Here is a 24,475-nt window from a genome sequence, read left to right as displayed (position 1 = left end):
AATATATGACTGGACAAGGTAGCTGCAGCCCATGAAATGCTGAAGAAGATACACATGGAGGGGGTTTTTGTTGGGGTTTTTTAATTATTTTTTTGTCAAGGAAGCATTTTTGTGAACTTCCATGAAAAATGTGTGTGTTTGTGTCTGTACATACAAATGAGATGGAAAAATAAGAGAAAAAGAGTAGTTGGTATCATTAATGAAAATAACAGAAATAATTTAGCTTTTGATCAGCATGTCTGATTGTATGGTCACATGCAAGGACATACGATTATACTGTCACTCTTGGCTGTGGATGTTATACAGTAACACAGACTTTTCAGAATTTTCCAAAGTTTGGTTGCACTTGCATGCACACAAATAGCATGCAGGCACATAAGCATACACACACACACACACACACACACACACACACACACACACACACACACACCCTCACCCCTCACCCCCAGACCCCCACACACAGGATATTGTTAACATTATTGCCATCATCTGGACCAATTTATTACATAATACTCATTGAAATCATCAGACAGTGCCCTTTTGTTTCTCTGTGTGCAGGACCTTGTGCCTCTTATCATGTGCTGCACAGACGAAGACATTATTGGTCGCTGTTTGCGGTAAGTGGATTCAGACACACACTATCAGGAATGACAGGCTCCCCATGTTTTCCCCTCCTGAAAAAGGAAAAAGTCTCAAAATTCTAAAATAATTGGAAAAAAAAAGTAAAGAAAGATAGTTATAAAGATAAGAACTTAAGAAGTCATATGTTGTTTGTGACCCCCCACCATTGATGAGTAATATATGTTACATTATGTCATGGCAAAAGCAATGCTGGTTATTGAATGAGTGATTGTGTGTATTTTAATTCTGAAGTTGTTTTTGCATTTTGCTGAGAATTGAAGTATACATCTGTTATTCAAGCTTCTTGCATGCTTTGTATTGACACTTTGTCACTTGTGGAAAAGTGTTGAAAAGTAGGTCTTGTCAGTGTATGTTGTGTGTGTTTGTGCATGCACATGCAAATGTTCTCTTCTTTCACCTCCCCTAATATTAGAAACAACTCATTTTAAATTGTAAATATGTATGACAGCAAACTGTGTGTGTAGCATTTTGATTTGTTTTATGAACATGATTTGGGTACCGTGTCAGAATCAGTTAGGTGTCCAGTGTTCATTAGTGTTCAGGGTTCGAGGCCCCTTTCGGCATGGTGTTGTGTCTTTAGGAAAGGCTGTGTACTTTTGTCCTCACTCTACCCACATGTGAATGGGTACCAGACTTTGGTTAGGGAAGATTAAAACAGCAGAAGGAGAAGAAGGAGCCCCACCTTCCTATGCTGAGCAGTAGACACAGTGGATATGATTTCTTCACCCTGATGGCTGTAAAAAACAATGGGACCTTTAACCTTTTTCTTCTTTTCTGTAAATTCACTGATATCCTGAAGATGATTTTTATTCATTATTTGATGATTATTATTACGATTGTCATTATTACTATTATAATTATGACTGAATGTGAAATTCAAAAGACCGCCAAAAAAGGAAATGTGAAATTCACATATGAACTTGGCACACATAGGAAATATGAAATTCACATGAACTTGGCACAAAAAGAGAAAAATTGGCATGAACATTTTTGTTGTTGTGGAAATTCGTTGACTTAAATTTTGCACAAACTTAGAGCACAGTAACCCACAAAACAGCATTGAAAACCTTAGAATATGGCTACAATATCTGCTACAAGTAATATCGCTTCAAATGTGCATAAAAAGTAATCTTGAAATAGGTCCCTGAATTTTGGATATTAAAAGAGGACTTAGCTGTCATCATTATTATGACGATAACGATGAGCGATGAACTGTGACAGACTGCTGGCCAACCTGACCCAGCCACTGGAGGTGTTCCTGCAGCTGGGGGTGTCCCTGGGTCAGCAGTGTCAGCGAGAGATCAACAGTCTGGTGAATGGCGCCAAGGCACGATGCACTGACCTCGACTTCTTCAAGAGTCTGCAGAACCGCATGGAGATGGCTCTGGTTCGGGTCAGTGATGTGCTTTTATTTAACCCTTTCAGAGAAATGGAACATTTTACAATAGTACTGTAATTTTCAGCCTGTGAGGCGCTAATTTTTTTTTTTTTTACTCAAATCTGACCCCAGTGTCTTATCAGCTGTATGCACCCAGTCTGTGTCGAAAACTTAATTTTGACCACCATGTGGGGCCACCTGACACAACAAACTCAATATATGACAACATCGTTGATCACAATGATAGGTGTTGAGTGTAAGACTGAATTAGTCATCAGTTGTTGTTCCCAAATACTTGAATTCACCAACTCTTTTGACTTTTGTGCCATTGATAAAAAGATGAGGGTCAGGGATTTGACTTTCCTGAAATAAATAACCATTTCTTTCATTCTTTGACCATCGTAATCAAAGTTGTTGTACTAGCACCACGAGGAAATAATCTCAACTTATTCAAATTAGACTGTGTCAAAGTTAGATCTTCAAGGGCAGGGTCATCAGAGTATTTAATCAGGGGTGTTGCTTCTGTGACAGTGCAGTCATTGGTGAATGATGTGAACAGGACAGTCGACAGAGCTGTTTATTCAGGAGCACCAGTTGGGTAGTCACCACATACTTAGCCTCCTACTGATAGCAGTAATCATTTAGTTGCAGAGCTAGACTGATCGAGCATCCCCTTTGAGTGAAGACAGCTACCATGTCCTTCCAACGACAATTAAAAAAAGAAGTTTGTAATCACTTTTTACCCCTACTGTTGTTATTTGTTAACATTCAGGGCCCCTGTGCTGAGAAGGTAGAGTGCATTATGAATGTCCATTTTGATGATTATTATGATTTGATAATTATTATTAATATTATGATTACTGTTACGATTATGATTGTTTTACAGAATGGTGAAGAGAAGGTACAGCTGGCAGACAGTGAGCTGTTGAACCATGCGTTGCTGTTGCTGCGGAACCTGCTCCACACCAGTCCTGATGACCAACTGTCCTCAGAGACCTCCATCACCCTTCAGTCCATGCTCAGGTGAGGGGGCAGACAGAGAACTAACAATGATTTCATTGCACAGGTCTCTGGCCCATTTCACATGGCAGGGCTTCCTACAGTTGGTTTGTTTAGAGAGTCCACAGGACTCCCACTCGGGTGTTCTAGGGAGTCCTCATGGGGTTCTAGCGAGTCTGATCAGTTGCAGGTCAAGAAACCATTCTTTCATCCAAATACACCACACAATGCCTTTCCGTCAGTTCACACGCACACACAAACACACTGAATGAGAGAAAGAGATAGACACACTCGCACACACTCACAAGGATCAAGGATTCTCTGAACTCAAAGAAAGAAAGACACACATGCACACACACAGAGAAAGAGAGATACACATGCACACACACATACACACACACACACACACACACACACACACACACAAAAGAGAGAGAGAGAGAGAGACATGCACATACAGACACACTCCACTCACCCCACCCCACCCCTCACACACAGACAGACAGACAGATGGACATGCACGCAGTTCTTCTTCTGCGTTCCCCGTGATCATGGTCTCAGACTTGCAGTCCTATGCTGGAGATGAAGGTGGTGGTCTGGATGAGATCTTCTTTGGTGCCCCAGAGCTTTTCTGCAGTGCCCCGTGCGTAGTCAGAATATGATTGTCTGCTGGAATCGCTGCAGGTGAGGCATCTGGTCATCAGGCGGATGGCTATGTTGTTGCTGGAATATGTTTTTGAATTTTCGTTTGACCAGAGTTTTTGCCTCCCTGTATGAAACTGGCTGGTTTGTCTGCTCCAGTCTGCTGCCAGACTTGGCCAGTCTGTCCGCCTCCTCGTTTCCTGCCAGACCACAGTGGGCAGGGATCCACTGGACAGCGATGTGTGTATGTAGCGAGAGATCGCCAAGCAGGCGCTGTGTGTCTCTTTCCAACTGCTCACTGGGTGACTGCAATTTGTGGATGGCTGATCTGCAGTCTGTCAGAAAGACGATGTGTTCAGGCGGGTGTTGGTCTGCTTTGATCAGTCTGGCAGCTTCTCTCAGAGCAGTAAGTTCGGCCCGGTAGTTTTGATGAGCGTCCACCCGCAGGCATAGAGTGTGTGGAGGTGTGGCCATCTGGATGACTGATGTAGATTCCACTTCCTCCATTCTTAATGGCTGCATCAGCAGATCCGTCAGTGTAGATGCGAGTCCACACTGAGGCGTCGTACTTTGCATGCAGCATCTCCAGCGTGAGGGTCTTCAGCATGTAGTCTGGCTGGTCTCCCTTGCTGGTCACTCCTGGCACGTCTGTAGCGTAGAACACACCGTCCTGCTGGAGATTCCATTCTTCGGCATCCTGGAGAGGCTCTCGTTCTTCAGGGGTGCTGGGGAGGATGTCGCTGTGGGTTCTCAGCAGTTCTTTTGCCAGGTGGTTGAAGCTGCTTCTCTTCAGTCTATTTTTGGTTAGTTCTTGCAGCTGTTTGTGGGCTGGGTGTGAGGGAAGTCTTTGGAGTTTTTCATGCTGTATGAGAACTTTCTCTTCTCATCTGGTGTCCAGGGGAGCGAGTCCTGTGGTTGCTTCAAGGGTGATGATGGGAGTGGTTTTCAGTCCCCCAGTGATGATCCGCATGCTTGTGTTTTGCACTTTGGCCAGCCTGCTTGTGTTGGTTTGTGCAGCAGTGGCCCAGGCTGATGATCCATATTCCATTACTGGGCGGATGTTGCCTGTGTATACCTGTTTGAGGATGGTGTTGTTGGCTCCCCATTTGGTGCCCGCTAGTTTCTTCATGAGGGACAGCCTTTTTGTAGCCCTCTTTTCTGTCTCTTTGATGTGGGGGTTCCATGTCAGTCTCCTGTCCAGGTTGACACCGAGGTAGGTTGGTGTGTCTTCTTGTGGAATTTGCTGGTTGTTGACCATCAGTTTGATGTTCTCAGTAGTGGTGGAAAGAGAAAAACAAGTGGCCACTGTCTTGAGACTGTTGATGGTGACACACCAGTCCTGCGCCCATTTTGAGGTGTTGTTCAGGGCGTTTTGCATCCTGACTGTTGCTGTTGAGGTGGACTGAGCGTTATTCCACATTGCAAAGTCATCAGCATGCAAGGCTTGGGAAATGTGGGTGGTCAGGCCTTGTGTGATGTCGTTGATGAAGACGACAGAGGGTGGGAGAGATAACGCCTCCCTGTGGGACTCCTTCCCTGATGGTGATTTTGTGACTCAGGCTGCCGTTGAGCTTGACTCTTGCCGTTCTGTGGCTCAGGAAGCTTTTGACCCAGTTGAACATATGCCCTGTCACTCCCATAGTCGATAGCTTCAGGAGGAGGCCTAGTTTCCACACCTTATCAAAGGCCTTGGATAGGTCTATGAATGTGGCGATGACTTTCTTCTTCTCCTGGAAGGCGTTCTCTATTGACTGTGCCAAGTGGATGAGCTAGTCTTCAGTGTTTCTATTTTTCCTGAAGGCCGTCTGTTCTTTGGTGATCAGGTTATTGGTTTCTAGGTGCCACATCAGTCGTTTGTTGACCATGCGCTCAAGAGTCTTGCCGAGGCAGCTGAGCAAGCTGATGGGTCTGTAGCTGTTCTTGTTCTTGGGGTTTTTCTCCTTTTTCAGAATAGGATGCACACAATGAGTGAGAGAGAAGGATTGAGAGGAGTGAACCTCTGAAAACAAAAGGCCGTACAAGGATGATTTTTGTAAGATTGTCACTCTTATCACAAACACATTTATTTCCCGGGAGTTGCACGATGACCGGGTTGTGAATTTCACACAAGTTCTGCACTTCATTACATGTGCGTCTTCATCATACTGCAGCTATTTGATTTCTTACTCCCATGAACGTTGATAGGTGCGACTTTTCTTTTTTGGTGATCCGTCCCCTTTTGAAGGTGGCTGATCGACGTCAGCTGATTCAGAATCAGCATTTTCGTCTGGTTTGCATTTTGGAGCATCAAGCCATGATAGCGGAGGCATTCTGATTTCGAACTGTATTACAGAATACTGGACAAGCCTTGTTGTGAGTATATCGGAAATGGGCAACAGTTTTCTGTTAAAGGAGATAAGATGAAAGTAATGAACTTTGCAGCAGTCGCCGATTTTGCAAAGATAAGATACCAACCGAAAATTAGTAAAATGAGAAGAAGCGAGTGCTGTTGTTTGACCGTGCTCCTTCACATTTCGATTGACACCGATTTTATAGTGCGTCCCGTGGACTCCATAGCTGAAACTGTAGTGCGTCCTCTCTCATTTTAGAGAGTCAGGGACGTACACATATGTGTTAACGGAAGCTCTGTGGGGGCTGAAAAGTGCACAAAGCTGCTCAAATGATACCATTTTCGCTTCATGTTATCAATGCTACTTTGTCGTAAGGCTAGTGAACATACTAAAGCCTTTGTGTCAAAGGGTGGCAAAGAGAAAGATGGCTGGAGGGAAAAGGGAGGAAGGGAGGAGTGAGAGGAAGATATGAAGAGAGAAGGGGGATGGAGGGAGAGAGAAAAAGAAAGAGAGAGAAAGACATTGGGATAAACACAGAGAAAGAGAAACAGGGAGAGAGAGCCAGCACTGACTAGACATACCTTTGTGCAAATAGATTTGGAAGAAATATTTCCATCTGACATTTGTAGATATACATTTTGGCTAATATTATAAAATCAAATATATCATCGGTTTTTATACCTCCATTGGTTAAAAAAACAAACAAAAAAAAAACAATATCATATGAGATGTGCCATGTGATCGGCCTTCCAGAGCAAAGCATAAGCTTTGTATAAGTATGTACAGTACCATAAAACATGTACATTTGAATCTCTTGCATCAGTGCACCATGCACATGACTGGATGTATATTAGTACAGCTAACTGAATTGAATATAAGAGCTACATACGTACACAGAGCAACTGTTATGGTGAACACTGTTGATTTGTGGACCTTGTTGTTTGAGTCATTTCCCTTTGTTTTGCCAGTAGTATGCACCATACCATAAGGTATACTGAATGTTTGAGAATGAGACAAGTTATCACATTATCAGTTCTACCTTACATGAAACTTACTTGCAAAGCCCTGGAAAAGTCCTTTTAACTTTTTCCTGTAAATCCTGTTAGAACCCTGTACTTCATTTGAAGCAATCTTTGTTGGAAAAAATTGTGGTAGTGAATATTTTGTATTACTTGTAGTCCATTTGATATGTTCTGCAAATCGGTGTGTGTGTGTGCACATGCATTTGTAAATCGAAAGGTGCAGCTGATGTTAAACTTTGGGTAATTCACAATCCGGTTGATAAATTATGAGACTTTCATACCTATCTTGATGTTATGGGTAGTAATGTGTAGGTGAAATTTTCTTCTTTTGCCCTATGGTATGTCTACAACAACAAAATTTTGTTGCAGTTCCTTCTTTCTCTCTGAAATGGATAAACTGTTGCTGAGAATGCTGAACCACCCACAAAAGGTAAAATTTGTCACATGAATCTCTGAAAAGAGAACACAGTGAATGAAATGAAATGAGTTGTCAAGTTTTTTGCAAATTTGGTTTATTGAAGATGATTGATGTCATTTTTGAATTGTTTGAAAATTGGTGATGGCACACTCTGCCTGTCTTTCACAATGTTTCACACACACACACACACACACACACACACACACACACACACACACACACACACACACACTGAGTCATAATTTCAACAAGACAGTCTTTTTAATGAGCTTGTAAATACAAAAGAAACAAAAATGCCAGGTTACCCTTGTCCATAATATGAAGCAAGTGCATACTTAGGAGAATCAGCCATGTTGTTTTTTTCTTGTATATAATTATGGAATGTTTTTAGCCACACAAGATACTAGTGAGAGCAAGTACATACATGTTCATGCACATCCAGAGAAAAAAGGTACGGAATACATAGAGGCTTGATTGATATGTATGTATGCATCATGTTTTGTATTTAGTTTTCAAGGTACTTGTACAGGTGAGTATAGGTAGTATTGATGGATTGTGCTTTGTTTAACATCTTGTGTTTTGTAAAGCACCTGCAGCAGATTTCTGGACAGAATCCTATGTGTCCATTATTATTATTATTATTATTATTATTGTTGTTGTTGTTTGATTTGCTTTCAGTCTGATTGGGTCGTGTCCATTGTTCAGCTGCTGTCTCTTGTCTTCAAGGACCATGTAAGTTGACAGTGTGTAGTTTGTGTCATCGTCACTTTTCATCTGTGTAATGGCATTTTCTTTAGCTTAAGCATAATGACTCATTTGCATCTTCTGTGTGTTCTTTTTTTTAACTTCTTATCTGTGATGTATGAATTTTCATCTTCAACTGTGATTTCAGATTTGTAAGGTAAAAAAAAAAAGAAAAAAGATTACCCTCTCAGCTGTGACCATGTATAACTTTGTGCGTGAAGTATGATAATGAAAAGAAGAAAATTAATTTTTAAAAAGTCATGCATGGTACTTTGCAGGTTTTCCTTTTTGCAGTGAGGAAAAACAGGAATTTAGTTCTGTGTTCATGGGCTGTAACTCCCATGTTCACTTGCATCTGTGAGTTGGCTTCTACGTGTTTTTACCCTGGTTTTAGGCATCTGCATTCCTTTCAGGGGTGTGCATGCTGCTTAAGTTCATGTTTCCATAAGCCACCAAACATTGACTTATAGTACTAGTTTTTGAACTTGTGTATTTGATCTTTCGCGCATGTATACACACAAAGGGATTAAGGCACATGCAGGTCTGCACATATTTTGATCCAGGAAATAGCAACATTTTTACTGTTAATTCACCATGTGGCAAAATTGGCACAAACCCCAGGGCCCTAGAAACAGGAATGAATCATGAAGGAATGTAACATCTGTCATGGTCCGTGTTTTTCAGAGAGAATGGAGAATGTTTAGAGAGGAGGACTTAGATACCTCTGAAGAGAAGTGTACTGGTTATCTCTCTCAAGTTCTCCCCATCAAAAGGAGGTAGAAAAATAAACTGAGTTGAATAAATGCTGTTGGTTGGTCAGGAGGTTAAAAACATTCACATGCACTTTTTGCTTACATTTTGAGTAAGATTAGCTTGCCTGATCTTATATTAACCCCTTCACTGCCATAATAGCTTTTTTGTACTGCTGTGTGCCGGGGTAAATTTTTGCTTTTTTCAGTAGGTTCACTAATCTGTTCACTGCTCATTCATTTATTTAGATATCCATATGGTTTTTTGCATGTTTTTTCTCGATACCTTTGGCTATGCTGTGATATCAAAATAATTCGGGTTTGTGGGTATTTAGTGAGGGAAAAATTATTAAATAATCATTTATTTCTAAGAAATAACATTTTCAGAGCATAAACACATACACAGCAGCACATAAAACCACATAAAATACTGCAGAGATTATTTTTTGTGTTTACTGAATATCAGAACAAGCATCTGGTACACACATTACAGCCAGTAATTGTTCTTCTGAGATGTAATCCATGCATAACTGGGGGTACTGACATTCCAGCAGAAAGGGACATAATTTCACTTTTTTTCAGTGGCTTTACTAATCTGATCACTACTGACTTATTTCTTGAAATATCTCTTTGAAACTTTGCTTTTTTTCTCATATCCTGAGCTATGATGTAATACCATATTAATTTGATTTTATATGCAATTAGTAGGAGCAAGATTGATATAATGGACATGCTTTAAAAAAAATTGGGGGATGTAAACACCATATAAAACCACAAAAATACTGCATAATAATAAGTTAGTGTTCATGGAACATCAGAGCAAACATCTGGTACTTACATTACAGCCAGTAAGAGTTTTTCTGAGGTGTAATCCATGCATAACTGGGGGTACCCACAATCCAGTACAAAGGGACAGAATTTCACTTTTTTCAGTGGGTTCACTAATCTGTTCATTACTAAAATATTTGTTGAAATATTTCTCTGAAAGTTTGCATGTTTCTTTCTTATACTCTGGGCTATGATGAGATATCAATATAACTTGATTTTGTGGGTATTTAGCAAGTCAAAATTGATAAAATTATCTCCTTTTTTTTTAAAATAAACCCACTTTCAGAGCATAAACACATACACTGCAACACAAAAAAAAACATAAAAATACTGTAAAAACTGGTGTTAGTGTTCATGGAACATCAGAGTAAACATCTGGTATTCACATTACTGCCAGTAATTGTTCTTATGAGTTGTAATCCTTGAACAACAAGGGGTAGCACAATCTAGGTATAAAACTATATGAAACATGAATCACACCTCATTCGTTGATTCTGTTTGCAGATACTGTAGGGCTTCTGGAGACGGTATTGTTTTGTTTTCTGTTGTTGTTTTCTCATTGAAAGATAAACCCACACCATATAATATGAAGACCTACATCAAAAAGATAATGGGGAAAAAAACACAACCAAAATAAAAACCCACACTGAAACCACAGTTTAAAGAAAGATATTTTTTTTTAAATAATAATAATGATATAAAAAGTACATCTATGTTCACTGCCAATACACAAATTTTGTGTGGTAGTCCTTGAAGCACTGTGGGTAGCAGAGTGCAGGATGGACAGTCAGGGCTGTGATACTGGGTTTCCCGCCGGACACCCAATTTCTTCCTGCACACCCTGCAGGGCTTGGTGGGCTGGGGCTTGTTGGGATTTGTTGGCAGGGGGAACATGAAGTGCCTGGCAGTCAGACACACTTCATCATCTGACCTGATCTCCTCCACAGCAGGTACCTGATCAGGCCAGATCCAGTCAACAGTGACTGACTCCAGAAAACTCAAAAGAGTTTTTAGGAGTCGTCCATAGATTTCGGGAGGATGAAGGCATTGCAGGCGGTGACTTGCATGAAGTGAAAGAAAAGCTTTTTCATCCACTTCATGGACTTCCTCATGCAGTCATATGGAGCAGCTGATCCTGTTTGTCCACCCCACCCATATTCTTGTTGTGCTGAGTTGACACATCAGGTCGCCTGGTGATGCCCTGTTGTCCCCGATCACGGATGGGTGCTTCTGCGTGGCTATGCGCAGTGGAGAGGAGGTGAACCACCTTGGTGCTGTGGTACTTGGTGGCGACAGTCTTGCCGTCACCACAGAGAGCAGCCGAGGAGCCTGGGTTCAGCTGGATGTTGTGGAGTTGCTGCAGTATTCCCTGGTTCTCCCGGACTGCCACAGGCCAAGGTGTTTTTTTTCCAGCAGGTAGAGGTACAGCCTGAGGCTGCTGTACCAGTTGTCAGTGTACACTTGATGGCCATTGTTCAAGAGGGGGGCTATCAGGTACAGCACCATCTTCTCATTGGCAGACAGCTCCGGGTTGTCAGCACCGACAGCTTGGAGAACAGGCTGCACCTCGTTGACTGGATCCTCCCTCCCAGCATAGACCTTGAATCGGTAGCAGTAACCCCCACTTCCTTTGATGTCGCCATCAGATTCACAGCACAGGTAGATTTTTATACCGATCCTGGCATGCTTCATCGGCCTTTCCACAGCAGCAGGCTGTCGTCAACACACACTGCTTGTCGTGGCTCATACACCTCCTGGAACTTCTAGTGCAGGTGGTCCAGTATCGGCCGGATTTTGTACAAGCGGTCGTATGCACGATCTCCCTGTGCTGGCATGGTGGAGTTGTCATGGAAGTGGAGGAACTGCAGGATAACCTGAAACATTATTGAATAACAGTTAATCAGCTGCACACACACACACACACACACACTGTATACATGATACATACATGCACTTGCTGCAAGTGTACACACACACACACACACACACACACACACACACACACACACACACTGTACACATGATACATGCACTTACTGCAGGTTGCATTATTACACAAACACACGCACAGAGTGACACACACACACAGAATCACACACACACACACACAGAATCACACACACACACACACACACACACACACACACACACACACACACACACACACACACCAGCAAAAAACCATACACACACACACACACACAAATACATACCCAAACTATACACACGCGCGCACACACACACTCTGAACACATGAAACATGCACTCGTCACATGTACACACACACACACACACACACACACACACACACACACACTCACTGTACACATGATATATACACTTATTGCTTGTTGCATGTGTACATACACACACGCACATAGAATGACACAGACACAAAAACAAACATTCACAGAGTCACACACACACACACACACACACACACACACACACACACACACAAGCACATACACATACACATACACAAACACTCACAACAACAACAAAAAACACACACAAATACATACCCAAACTACACACACACACACACACACACACACACACACACTATACACATGATACATGCACTTACTGCCTGTTGCATGTATACACATACACACACACACAGTGACACACACACACTTAGAATCACACACACACACACACACACACACACACACACACACACACACACACAACGACAACAACAACAACTACAAAGAAACCATACACACACACACACACGCGCACACACACACACACACACACACAAATGCATACCCAAACTACACACACACACACACACACTGAACACATGAAACATGTACTCATCGCATGTGTACACACACACACACACTGTACACATGACATATGCACTTGTTGCATGTGTACATACACACACACACACACACACACACACACACACACACACACACATAGAATGACACAGACACAATAACAAATATTCAGTGTCTCTCTCTCTCTCTCTCTCTCTCTCTCTCTCTCACACACACACACACACACAAACACACACACACACACACACACACACCAGCAACATCTTATTATACATGCTTGTATCACTAAGAGAGGGACGGGGGAGGGGGAGAGAGAATGAACAAATAAAAAGAAGAGAGGGAGGGAGAAGGAACAAACAAAAGAATAAGAAAAAAAACTGACCTGGAATCTGTTTCTGGTCATGACCGAGCTGAATACTGGTATCCTGTATAGGACTTTTGTTGACCAGTACAGCTTGATGGTAGGCAGTTTGATGATGCCCATCAGAAGCACTAGGGCCAGAAACTTTTTCAGCTCCACTTGTGAAACTGGCTCCCGCTGGGTAGCTCGGGAAAATGGAGGCAGATTGGGGTGGGATTCCAGATACTGTTGCGCATATAAATTGTTTGGATGACCAGGTGGTTGATGATGTCCTGGTCAAAAAACAGACCCATGTAATCAACTGGCCTAAAGTTGGTTGTGTCACACTTTAGGCCTGGATTTCCCGTGAACTGAACAGCGGGGTTTGGTGGTCGGTTTTCTGCTGGCGTCCATTCTTGAACTAGGTGTGACTGACCACATCCTCTGCCCCTCCCCCTCGCAACTGCCCCTTGTCCTCTGCCTCTTCCTCTTCCTCGACCTCTCACAACAGGAGGGGGTGCAGTACTCGTACTGGGTACTGGTTCCACCTCCATTTCAGTGGCGTCTGACTCTGCTTCAGTCACTGAATCAGTGGACGATTCAGGCTCGTAACCAGAGTCTTCATCATCAACACCAGTTTCTGACAAAAGCAGTTGGTGTTGGTTTCTGTCTGTCTCCTCCTCGTCACTACCAAAGGATTCTTCATCATCAAAGTCTTCCTCACCACTGTCTGCATCATTCAAAATTTCCTGCAATACTTCTAAGGCAGAATATTGCCTAAGAACAGGTCGCCTTGTCGAAGTACGCTGTTGATCTGCCATCTTGGATATATAATTAGGTCCAAGCATCAACAAAGGCAATATCACTTAGTCATGGTCAGTTGCTGAGTGGTCAAAGGGAAAGAACCATTGTTTCGAGTCCTTACAGCAGTCTGGGCCAGTTTTCAGCGTTGTCTCCCATTTAGATTGCTCATATTTTGATGACGAAACTAGTACAAAATACTCTCGTATACAGGCGTACAGATATTGTGAAATGGGCACGAGAGTGTCTGGTTACTGGCAGGGAAGCAGTAAATCCTTTTCATGCCTTGTGGCATGTAGGGCCTCCCAACATAGAACTTCACTGTTGCCTATGTTATGCTGTTTAGCTAGCTTCCTCCATGTATAGCCACTCTCCTTTAGTTCCTTTTCAGGTTATTAGCTGATGCAGATACAGAATTGTGTATGGTGTGTTATTATAATTGTATTCATATACAGCTAACAGAATTGTGTATGGTGTGTTATTATAATTGTATTCACATACATATAACAGAATTGTGTATGGTGTGTTATTATAATTATAATCACATCAGGTGATGTTGATCTCCCTTTATCATTTTGATATTTTATCAGTGTCAGTTAGTGTCCAGAGGTGTCATGACTGTAACAGATGTTGGATGGACTTCTGATCCAGTGGTCACCAGTGATCAGGTTAAATGGCAGAAGGAGAGGAGTGAGCCCCACCTTCCTATGCTGAGCCCTAGATGCAGTGGATGTGAATTCACTTCCCCTTGCAGCATAGAGCGTACGGGACAGTTAACCTTTAACAGGACGTTTAAGCTTTTTTCAGTAATTGTCAGTTTTTGGTTAGGAGTCTTAGTTTCCATTTTTGTGTTCTGCACTGCCCTGATGGCCGTAAAAGGCTATGGGACCTTTAACCTTAATGTGGTCTCCATCATGACTGTTACCTTTGTCCTCAGGCTGGTGTTTTGCTGGAAGAAGACGAGGAAGACGACCACTACAACAGTGACTGTAAATCGGAATGCGACAGTGTCTCAGACATTCTGGAGTTCATCCCATCTCAGACCTCCAAACTCCTCTCACACAATTTCGACAAGCAGCTTCAGATTGGAGAGGTTTTCATGACAGGCAGCCAGGTTACCTCCCCTGCTGATATCAAGGCCAGTAAAACAGATGGAAACTTTGACAGGGCTGGGTCCGTGGATTCGTGTCATGCGCCCCCCTACAGGGAAGAAAAGGACATGCAGACTGATGAAGAAGACCCCCCTGAAGACGATGATGACAACAACTCCTCTAGCAATGACAAGAGAGATGATGCGCACAAACCCTCCTCGCCACAACAAGGACGGATCACCAGTCTGGAAGAAGACATGTCTGTGTCTGATGACTATGAGAAGAAAGGCAGCGGGAAATCCACCCCCGAGGATGTGTTTACCATGAAACAGAAACAAACAGACGATGAGAACGACGCCATATTCAACAATCGTCATGACTCCAGCACAGATGATGACGACAGTGGGCGGCCAGACTCTAGGGAGGATGGGGAGAAGTCTGGGGGTGAGAGGTCCCCCACAGAGACGCAAGGGAAGGACAGTGGGGTGGAGTGTGCCCTGATGATGTGGGAACACATGCAGCAGGGCCTGGAGGAGAAGGAGCGGGGCATCATGTCGGAGCTGTCGTCAGGGTCCTGTCTGATGGATGGAGACATCATTGTGTGAGTATCACATGGTTGTGTGTGTAACACATCATTGTGCAAGTATCACAGTGAGTCCTGTAGTGATCTAGTTTGTCTTATAGTTTACTGTGGAGTTTGGCCAGGCCAGTGATTGCAGCTGCCCTAAAAATAACTCTGGACCCCAGGTCAGGGAATGTGAACAACCATCCTTTCACATGCTGACTGCACCCCTTTTTCGTCTCTTTTCATTTCTTTGCATGCAGTGACTGCAATGGGTATGACAGTGGATCTTTACTTTTTCTTTGGCAAGAACATTGTCATGTGTGTATGGCAGCTGATCTTAACTCTTGATTTACTTCAGACATTGTTGTGTGAGTATGACAGCTGATCTTTAACTCTTGATTTACTATGGACATTGTTGTGTGAGGATGGCAGCTGATCTTTATGTCTAATTTACTATGGACATTGTTGTGTGAGTATGACAGTGGATTTTAGCTCTTGGTTTACTATGGACATTGTTGTGTGAGTATGGCAGTGGATCTTAACCCTGTCTTTACTATGGACATTGTTATGTGAGTGTTGCAGTGAATCTTAACTCTTTCTTTACATCATTGTGTGAGTATTCCTGTGGATCTCAACAATCTAACCATTCAGTGCAACAAATACTCATTTCTGATGTTAAGCTTAAATGATTAATATGATTTGGATGGTTACATGTATATAATGGTATCCTCTTTACCCCATCTCTTCCCCCAAGTTCCAGCCCTGGAATGGTCGTTCTATGGCCAGCTAAAGCAACATATTTGATTCCCACCTTGTCTGGTCAACACAAGCCTAAGAATGCCATGTCAGGTGATGAAGCTGAGCTGAAGCCTTCATATGTAAAAAAGAAAAAAAAAATGGTGAAAATTGGCCATCATGTGGGGTACAAGCTGTCAGTAACTTTACCTTAAGTGTAAGCCTTGTATGTGGTGAATTGGCAAATCAGGGAGTGTTGGTAATGATATACTTTTCTGTTTTTTGCAGGTCGTATTTACGTAAATTTGCTACGGACATTGTGTGCTCAGGCTTGAGCAACCTGGTCAAGAGTCTTATGGTAAGGAAGCTACTGTTCTGTTATACACTGACCTCTGCTCTCACCCTACTCCTGCTTTCATGCTAACCCATCCCCCTTCCCTTTATTAAAAATCTGTCATTTATAGCGAACATGTTTAAAATGAAATCAGTCCAGAATCTTATGGTAAGTAGCACTGGCCTTATCACTTGAATTACTACAATTTATATAGTTGGGGGTGTTCTGTGAATGGAGAGAGAAAAAAGTGATGAGAAGCATAGAAGAAAAATCACAACTCAGAATCAAAAAGATTTAAGTTGTTCATTTGCTGGTGTCACTCCATCTTCCTCAGCACAAGTGGTGCAGGTCAGTCCTGGGTTGGTCAGGTTGTGAGTGAAGTCACTTCACAGCTGCATGAGTGTTGTCTGACCACAGGTGCCCAACAGTGGTGTTGTACAGAGTGTCGTGAACAGGAGGGGGCTCCAGGCCAGTGTCACCGCTAAGGCCAGGCCATCTCGTCTTCACTTGGACAGCTTCATCCAGAAATAACAGAATATCCAAATTGTTCTGTGAAAGAATTCAGAGGGGTTGGCATCTCTAGAGGTCAGGAAATATCACTTTTTTCTTGGGAAATAGAGAAGGAATGAAACATTATATTTTAATCTCTGAATGAAATGTTAATGAGTAAATAAATGAATAAAAGGATAAATGAATAAATAAATGAATGAATAAATGGTTATCTTTTACCCTTTCAGAAAGCCCTGATGAGCAGCTATGAAGGGGTGCTGGATGATTCTTTCTTCATGTGGACAGTGGGCTTCTTCCTCAGCTTTGCCAGACATTCACATGTTGAATTTGACCAGTACAGGTCAGTACTGCATTGTTTTGTATTGCATGATAGTCAGTCTAGTCCAACTATGACCATTAGAACAGCAGAGGTGGCAACTACTGTCCCAACTATCTGGGCTAGAATTTTATTATAGTGGAGAGTGGTTGCCAAGGTTACATCCCCATTTCTCAGTCAAGAAGGCTTTAGGACAGTCAGCGGTGGGATGGTGCAGCACTAAGAGCCAGTGCAGTCTTGCCTCCAAGTTTGCAAGTCACAGTCCTTCACAAAAGACCAAGCTGTAAATGAATTCCCACTGCAGTGGAAAAACATTCAGCTTTCTCTTTGCTGTTGGCCCTACTGTAAGCTTAACATCTGTGTCTGATATAATTATTTGCAGTCAAAGCCACACTACAGACACAAAACCATAGACACCACGATAATTGTATCAGTAGAAGTGTCAGATCTTCCCTCAGTGTTCAGGGCTTCAGATAACACATAGGACACTGAAAATGGAAAGGACGCACTGAGTGCTCTTCAAGTGGATCCCTGAAAATGTCTGAAACAAACACACAAAAAAGGGAAAATGGTGTGTTCTTAAAATGTTCCAAACACACACACAAAAAAAGGGAAAATCGTGTGTTCTTAACTCTTTCCGGACGAAGGAATGCTCACGCATTCCTTCACAAAACGTATTCGGTTTCGGACGAAGGAATGGAATAGCATTCTCCGAAAGTAAAATTCCATCATGCACTGTACACATGATTTTGTGATTAGCCAAGCAGAGTGCACTATTCTGGGTCACTCCACAATCAAACAGTATGATTGGTTAGTCTGGAATGTGTGGCCTGTCTCGCACACACGCTGACAAAGTCACTGACCGGTCGTCTGCTCGCGTGCCAGCCTGTTAGCAAAGCGGGCTCTTCTCAAAATGTTGTGAAGCGAACAAGGCAGTGACGGCAATGTTTTTGGGTTGCCGAAGTACTTGAAATGCTACAAACTGAAGGGTCGGACATTGAAGAGGTGGATGATGATGAAGAAGAAAGCAAATTTAATGCAGAAAGCGAGCATGGGTATGGTGATTCGGGGTGAAAAATTGACAGTATTTTCTACATATGGCAAAACTGTAAAAATAAGATGAGAAATTTGATTTTTTTTTTATATGTAATAGCTCAACACGTAATAAACCAGTTCTGAAAGTTTCATTTTCTTACACAGTATTTTGTATTTTTTGTAATTTTTTTCCAAACCCTTACAAATGGGCCGTCTGTGGGGAAAAGCAAGGGAGAAAACTTGTCATCCCAAGTGAGTTAAAATGTTCTAAGCACACACACACAAAAAAGGAAAATCGTGTGTTCTTAAAATGTTCCAAACACACACACAAAAAAGGAAAATCGTGTGTTCTTAAAATGTTCCAAACACACACACAAAAAGGGGGAAATCGTGTGTTCTGAAAATGTCTTTTAACAGACACACAGAAAGAGGGAAAATCATGTGTTCTGAAAATATCCGAAACAAACACACTGAATGAGGGAAAATCGTGTATTCTGAAAACGTTCAAAACAAACACACAAAAATTTCTCAGCCTGATCAATGCTAGGATATATTATGAGAGAGCAGCCGGGATATATTATGAGAGAGCAGCCGTGTGGAGTAGTATATTATGAGAGAGCAGCCGTGTGGAGTAGTATACTATGAGAGAGCAGCTGTGTGGAGTAGTATATTATGAGAGAGCAGCCGTGTGGAGTAGTATACTATGAGAGAGCAGCCGTGTGGAGTAGTATATTATGAGAGAGCAGCCGTGTGGAGTGGAGTAGTATATTATGAGAGAGCAGCCGTGTGGAGAAGTATATTATGAGAGAGCAGCCGTGTGGAGAAGTATATTATGAGAGAGCAGCCGTGTGGAGTAGTATATTATGAGAGAGCAGCCGTGTGGAGTAGTATATTATGAGAGAGCAGCCGTGTGGAGTAGTATGAGAGAGCAGCCGTGTGGAGACAGCCGTGTGGAGTAGTATATTATGAGAGAGCAGCCATGTGGAGAAGTATATTATGAGAGAGCAGCCGTGTGGAGTAGTATATTATGAGAGAGCAGCCGTGTGGAGTAGTATATTATGAGAGAGCAGCCGTGTGGAGTAGTATATTATGAGAGAGCAGCCGTGAGAGCAGCCGTGTGGAGTAGTATGAGAGAGCAGCCGTGTGGAGAAGTATATTATGAGAGAGCAGCCGTGTGGAGAAGTATATTATGAGAGAGCAGCCGTGTGGAGAAGTATATTATGAGAGAGCAGCCGTGTGGAGTAGTATATTATGAGAGCAGCCGTGTGGAGAAGTATATTATGAGAGAGCAGCCGTGTGGAGTAGTATATTATGAGAGAGCAGCCGTGTGGAGAAGTATATTATGAGAGAGCAGCCGTGTGGAGAAGTATATTATGAGAGAGCAGCCGTGTGGAGTAGTATATTATGAGAGCAGCCGTGTGGAGAAGTATATTATGAGAGAGCAGCCGTGTGGAGTAGTATATTATGAGAGAGCAGCCGTGTGGAGTAGTATATTATGAGAGAGCAGCCGTGTCGAGAAGTATATTATGAGAGAGCAGCCGTGTCGAGAAGTATATTATGAGAGAGCAGCCGTGTGGAGTAGTATATTATGAGAGCAGCCGTGTGGAGTAGTATGAGAGAGCAGCCGTGTGGAGTAGTATGAGAGAGCAGCCGTTTGGAGTAGTATATTATGAGAGAGCAGCCGTGTGGAGTAGTATATTATGAGAGAGCAGCCGTGTGGAGTAGTATATTATGAGAGAGCAGCCGTGTGGAGTAGTATGAGAGAGCAGCCGTGTCGAGAAGTATATTATGAGAGAGCAGCCGTGTGGAGTAGTATATTATGAGAGAGCAGCCGTGTGGAGTAGTATATTATGAGAGAGCAGCCGTGTGGAGTAGTATATTATGAGAGAGCAGCCGTGTGGAGTAGTATATTATGAGAGCAGCCGTGTGGAGTAGTATGAGAGAGCAGCCGTGTCGAGAAGTATATTATGAGAGAGCAGCCGTGTGGAGTAGTATATTATGAGAGAGCAGCCGTGTGGAGTAGTATGAGAGAGCAGCCGTGTGGAGTAGTCTCCAAACTTAAATTGACCACCATAGCAGCATCTTCTTCACCCATATCATTCATCATATCATCATCATTCATCATATCATCATATCATCATCATTCATCATATCATCATTCATCATATCATCATCATTCATCATATACAAAATGTCGCAAATTCTGGGGCACCAAAAACAAACAAACAAAAATCAAAACAAACCCCCAACACCCCCAAAAATAAATAAATAAACAAAACAAAACAAAAACAACCCAAAAAGAACCAACCAAGCATACAAGAAAAAAAGAAAAACAAATGATGTAGTCAGTCTTGTTACTCTATTAAAAATTATGGAAAGTGACAAAAATCAATGTGAAATAAACAGTGTCTCTCCCCCTGTGTGTTGGCTGTAGAGACCTGCTGAACCTGGACGTGTTTGGGTTCCTGGTGTATCAGGGGTACCGGAACTGCGAGACACTGGCCTGCCAGAAGAAGAAACAGGAAAACTGCTCCCTCATCAAGTACAGGTAAGTCCTCCCCAGCAGCTTGTTTACATTCACATGAACAAAATAGTGTGATTGAAAAAAGAAGGGAAAGGAGGGTAGTATTAAAAGTAATACAAGCATGTGTGTGTTTGTGTGCTCAAAATGACTGTTAGTCTTGACAAATTTGTGGATTGTTTGTTGCAGACTACACCTGGTGGTGTATATGTGTAAATGTGTGTGTGTTCAAAATGACTGTAAATCAGGAAAGGTGTGGATTGTTTGTTGCAGACTACACCTGGTGGTGTGCACACTCAACCAACTGTTCCAGGTGCTTCTGTCCCATGCCAAGGAAGCTGAACTGGACGGAGAATACATTCGCAATGTGCAGAGTGAGTGAAAATGAAATGTTTTTTTTTTTTTTTACTTTGTAAAATATCCTTGAGGCCTGACATTGTATTTCCCACTGGAAATAGTGTGATGTAACTGCAGTGTGTATATCAGCCCATGACAGTGTAATCAAGTCACACTCATATATGATTCCTCCACACCCCCATTCACCGCTTATAAGTGTTAGTGTCTTTATTATACGTATGTTTTGGGGTTTTCTTTTTTCTAAACAAAAAAAGGCAAGTGAGTGTGATTGCTTGTGATTGTGAATAATTTAGTAATGTTTTGTATTTTGTATTCAATTTTTCCTTTTTGATATTTACGTCTGTGTTTTTTGGGGGAGGCTTTTCTGTTTTTATTTATTTGTAAATGCCTAGGGCTTATTTCAAGATTAGATGTAAATGCTCATAATAATAATAATGATGATAATGACTGATTTCAGCCGTGTCTGATAATTCAGACTGCCTGCATCACATGTGTTTGCGTCGTGGCTCATTTCCATTCAAACTCTCTGACAACAGAGTGCCTGGCCCAGATGGCGGATCTACAGCGCCTGTTTGTCCTGTTGATCCGCTCACACCAGGCCCCTTGTCAGGAAGTAGTCTACCTGCGGGATCTGATCCACACCAACCACACCTACCTCCTCCTGCTTGAAGAGTGGGTCTCTCAGGGTTACCTCCCTCAACACTTCTCCATGCTGTCCCACGTCAAACAGTGAGTAGTGGTGGTGATGATAATCATGTTCATTATACTAATAATGAATGATGATAATAATGTTAGTAAGGGTGATGGTAGTACTGTTGTCAGGTCAGGGGCATAGCCCTTGTTGCTGGTTCCATGTAACCCAGTACGACCTGCTGCATGTGAAGTCTCCCAACGACGGACCAGGTGGAGGAGGAAACCTTTCCCAACGGCTGTGAAGGCGGAAGAGGATGACCAAAGGGCAGGGGGAGATCTTATCCTTGGCTGGAAGTCCCCCTAGGAGACAGAGCTCCAAAGAAAAAACCTGCACCTGCCGAGGCCATCCTACACGTGGCAGTATCTGCACCTGTGGGACTGTGAGCGTTGGTAGGTGAGAGAGTGGGAAAGGGACTGCACAACTCCTCCTCACTTAAAAAAGTCACCTGTGCTGGTCAGGCAACCAGGCTAATGTCGGAACAACGAGCTAGCCCTTCAACACCCAGCTTTCCCAAGCCCTGTGGCGATGGAGAAGTGGAAACGGTGGACAGGCAGAGGATGCTGCTGGCAGTTCCTAGTCACGACTCTGCACGCAGGCGGCTGTGGGGTGATGGTCGTCCGCCGTAGACTGGGGCAGATGTGGTGCCCGTATCCTCCCACAGTGTCAGAGCAGCCCTTTTTGGGGACAGCACTGCTCTCCCCACATGGGGAAGGTGAGATAAAAGGATCCCTAAACAAAGCCTGCCTCACCTAGCACCTAGTAGGAAACCGCACCTACTTGGACATCCAACACTAGCAGTCGAAAACAACAGAAGAAAAGAACCAGGAGTCATGCCCTGACTCTGGGTGCCTGGAATGTTCGCACCCTCATAGACAGAGACGACAGACCAGAAAGACGCACAGTGCTCATTGCTAGAATGCTTGATCGCTACCATGTGGACATAGCAGCCCTGAGCGAAACCAGGTTTGCGGGTGAAACCCAGCTGGAGGAAGTTGAAGAGGAAGTTGAAGGGGGCTACACCTTCTGCTGCATTGGGAAGCCAGATGGCACCCCAAGAACCTCAGGCGTGGGCTTTGCCATACGAACCAAACTTGCACAAAAGCTTGACAGCCTTCCACGTGGGATAAACAACAGGCAGAAGCTGTCCAAGGATCGCTTCACCACAGTCATCAGCTGCTATGCCCCGACGATGACCAACCCTGATGACATCAAAGAAGCTTTCTATGAGGAGCTCAGCCGCACAATTTCAGCGGTAGACAGAAAGGACAGGCTGATCATCCTTGGGGATTTCAGTAACCGTGTCAGCGTGTACTTCTCCTCGTGGCCAAAAGTCCTAAGACAGCATGGCACTGGCAGGTGCAACTCAAACGGACTCTTTTGCTCTCGCTCTGCGCACAGCATGGACTGACCATCACCAACACCCTCTTCCAACAAGCGGACAAGTACAAGAACACATGGATGCACCCCCGCTCCAAGCAGTGGCACATGCTGGACTATGTGATTGTCCGGCAGAGGGACAGAGTTGATGTTTCCATTACACGCTGCATGAGAGGAGCAGTCTGTTGGTCGGGCCATCGCCTGGTACGCATCAAGATGAACATCAGACTTGCCGCAAGCTCCAACCAGCCAGGCAGAAACCCCCTAGGAAACTGAACATCCACCGCCTCCCTATCACCAAGGATGTGGTGCAGCAGCAAATCCAAGCAGCTTTCCAAGAAAATCCTGCATCAGCTGATGTAGAAGAGGTATGCAGAGCACTTCAACACCCTCCTCAACAGGGACTTGTCTGTATCTGACGAGGCAATTGCAGCCCTCCCACAGCTACCAGTCAATGACTCGCTAGCCTCTCCCACCAAGGTCGAGACCCAGAAGGCCCTGAAGCTGACAATGTCAGGAAAAGCACCAGGAGCGGATGGAATCCAGGCTGACATCTACAAGTATGGAGGCGAGGTGCTGACAGACAAGCTGACCGCCCTGTTCCAGTCAATCTGGGAGAGAGTGGAGGTCCCCCAGGATTTCAAGGATGCTTCAATTGTCCACATTTACAAACGGAAGGGAGACAAAACATCCTGCAATAACCACTGTGGAAATCTCTCTCCTCTGCATCGCCAGCAAGATCTTCGCCCGCATCATACTGAACAGACTGGTTGACCATGTCTCCAACACAGTCATCCCTGAAGCACAGTGCGGCTTCCGCTCAGGCAGGGGAACATGTGACATGGTGTTTGCCATACGCCAGATGCAAGAGAAGTGCTGTGAGCAGAACAAAGAGCTCCACATGGTCTTTGTAGACCTGACTAAGGCCTTTGACACGGTGAACCGCGGTGGTCTGTGGAAGATCCTCCTAAAGTTTGGCTGCCCAGAGAGCCTAATCCAGCTGATTGCGTCTTTCCACAATGGCATGCAGGCGAGAGTACAGGAAAATACTGACATGTTGGATCCATTCCCTGTGGTAAATGGAGTGAAGCAGGGCTGCATCCTGGCACCCACACTGTTCTCCATTCTCTTCTCTGCCATGCTGATTGACGCCTTCCAAGACTGTGACCGGGGCATCTACATTCAGTTTCACACAGATGGCAAACTTTTCAACTTGCAGCAACTCCATGCCAGGTCCAGGGTGTTTGAG

The 24,475-nt window shown here is 43.5% G+C and overlaps 1 protein-coding gene across 1 annotated transcript in view; it reads left to right on the top strand.

The window, feature by feature from the left end:
• LOC143275671 (protein timeless-like) overlaps window positions 1–24,475 on the top strand; it is a 60,981-nt gene that overhangs the window by 5,603 nt on the left and 30,903 nt on the right. The window contains exons 4-14 of the mRNA XM_076579951.1: window positions 562–620; window positions 1,867–2,038; window positions 2,910–3,046; window positions 7,386–7,446; window positions 8,113–8,166; window positions 14,629–15,383; window positions 16,371–16,440; window positions 17,154–17,266; window positions 20,712–20,825; window positions 21,072–21,172; window positions 21,692–21,884. Coding sequence (XP_076436066.1) covers window positions 562–620; window positions 1,867–2,038; window positions 2,910–3,046; window positions 7,386–7,446; window positions 8,113–8,166; window positions 14,629–15,383; window positions 16,371–16,440; window positions 17,154–17,266; window positions 20,712–20,825; window positions 21,072–21,172; window positions 21,692–21,884 — 1,829 coding nt within the window. The remainder of the gene's footprint in view (window positions 1–561; window positions 621–1,866; window positions 2,039–2,909; window positions 3,047–7,385; window positions 7,447–8,112; window positions 8,167–14,628; window positions 15,384–16,370; window positions 16,441–17,153; window positions 17,267–20,711; window positions 20,826–21,071; window positions 21,173–21,691; window positions 21,885–24,475) is intronic.

This window comes from Babylonia areolata, chromosome 30, assembly GCF_041734735.1.
Source record: "Babylonia areolata isolate BAREFJ2019XMU chromosome 30, ASM4173473v1, whole genome shotgun sequence".
NCBI classification, from domain to species: domain Eukaryota; kingdom Metazoa; phylum Mollusca; class Gastropoda; order Neogastropoda; family Buccinidae; genus Babylonia; species Babylonia areolata.
The sequence above is the reverse complement of the archived record's forward strand: the minus strand, read 5'-3'. Positions and strand labels throughout refer to the sequence as shown.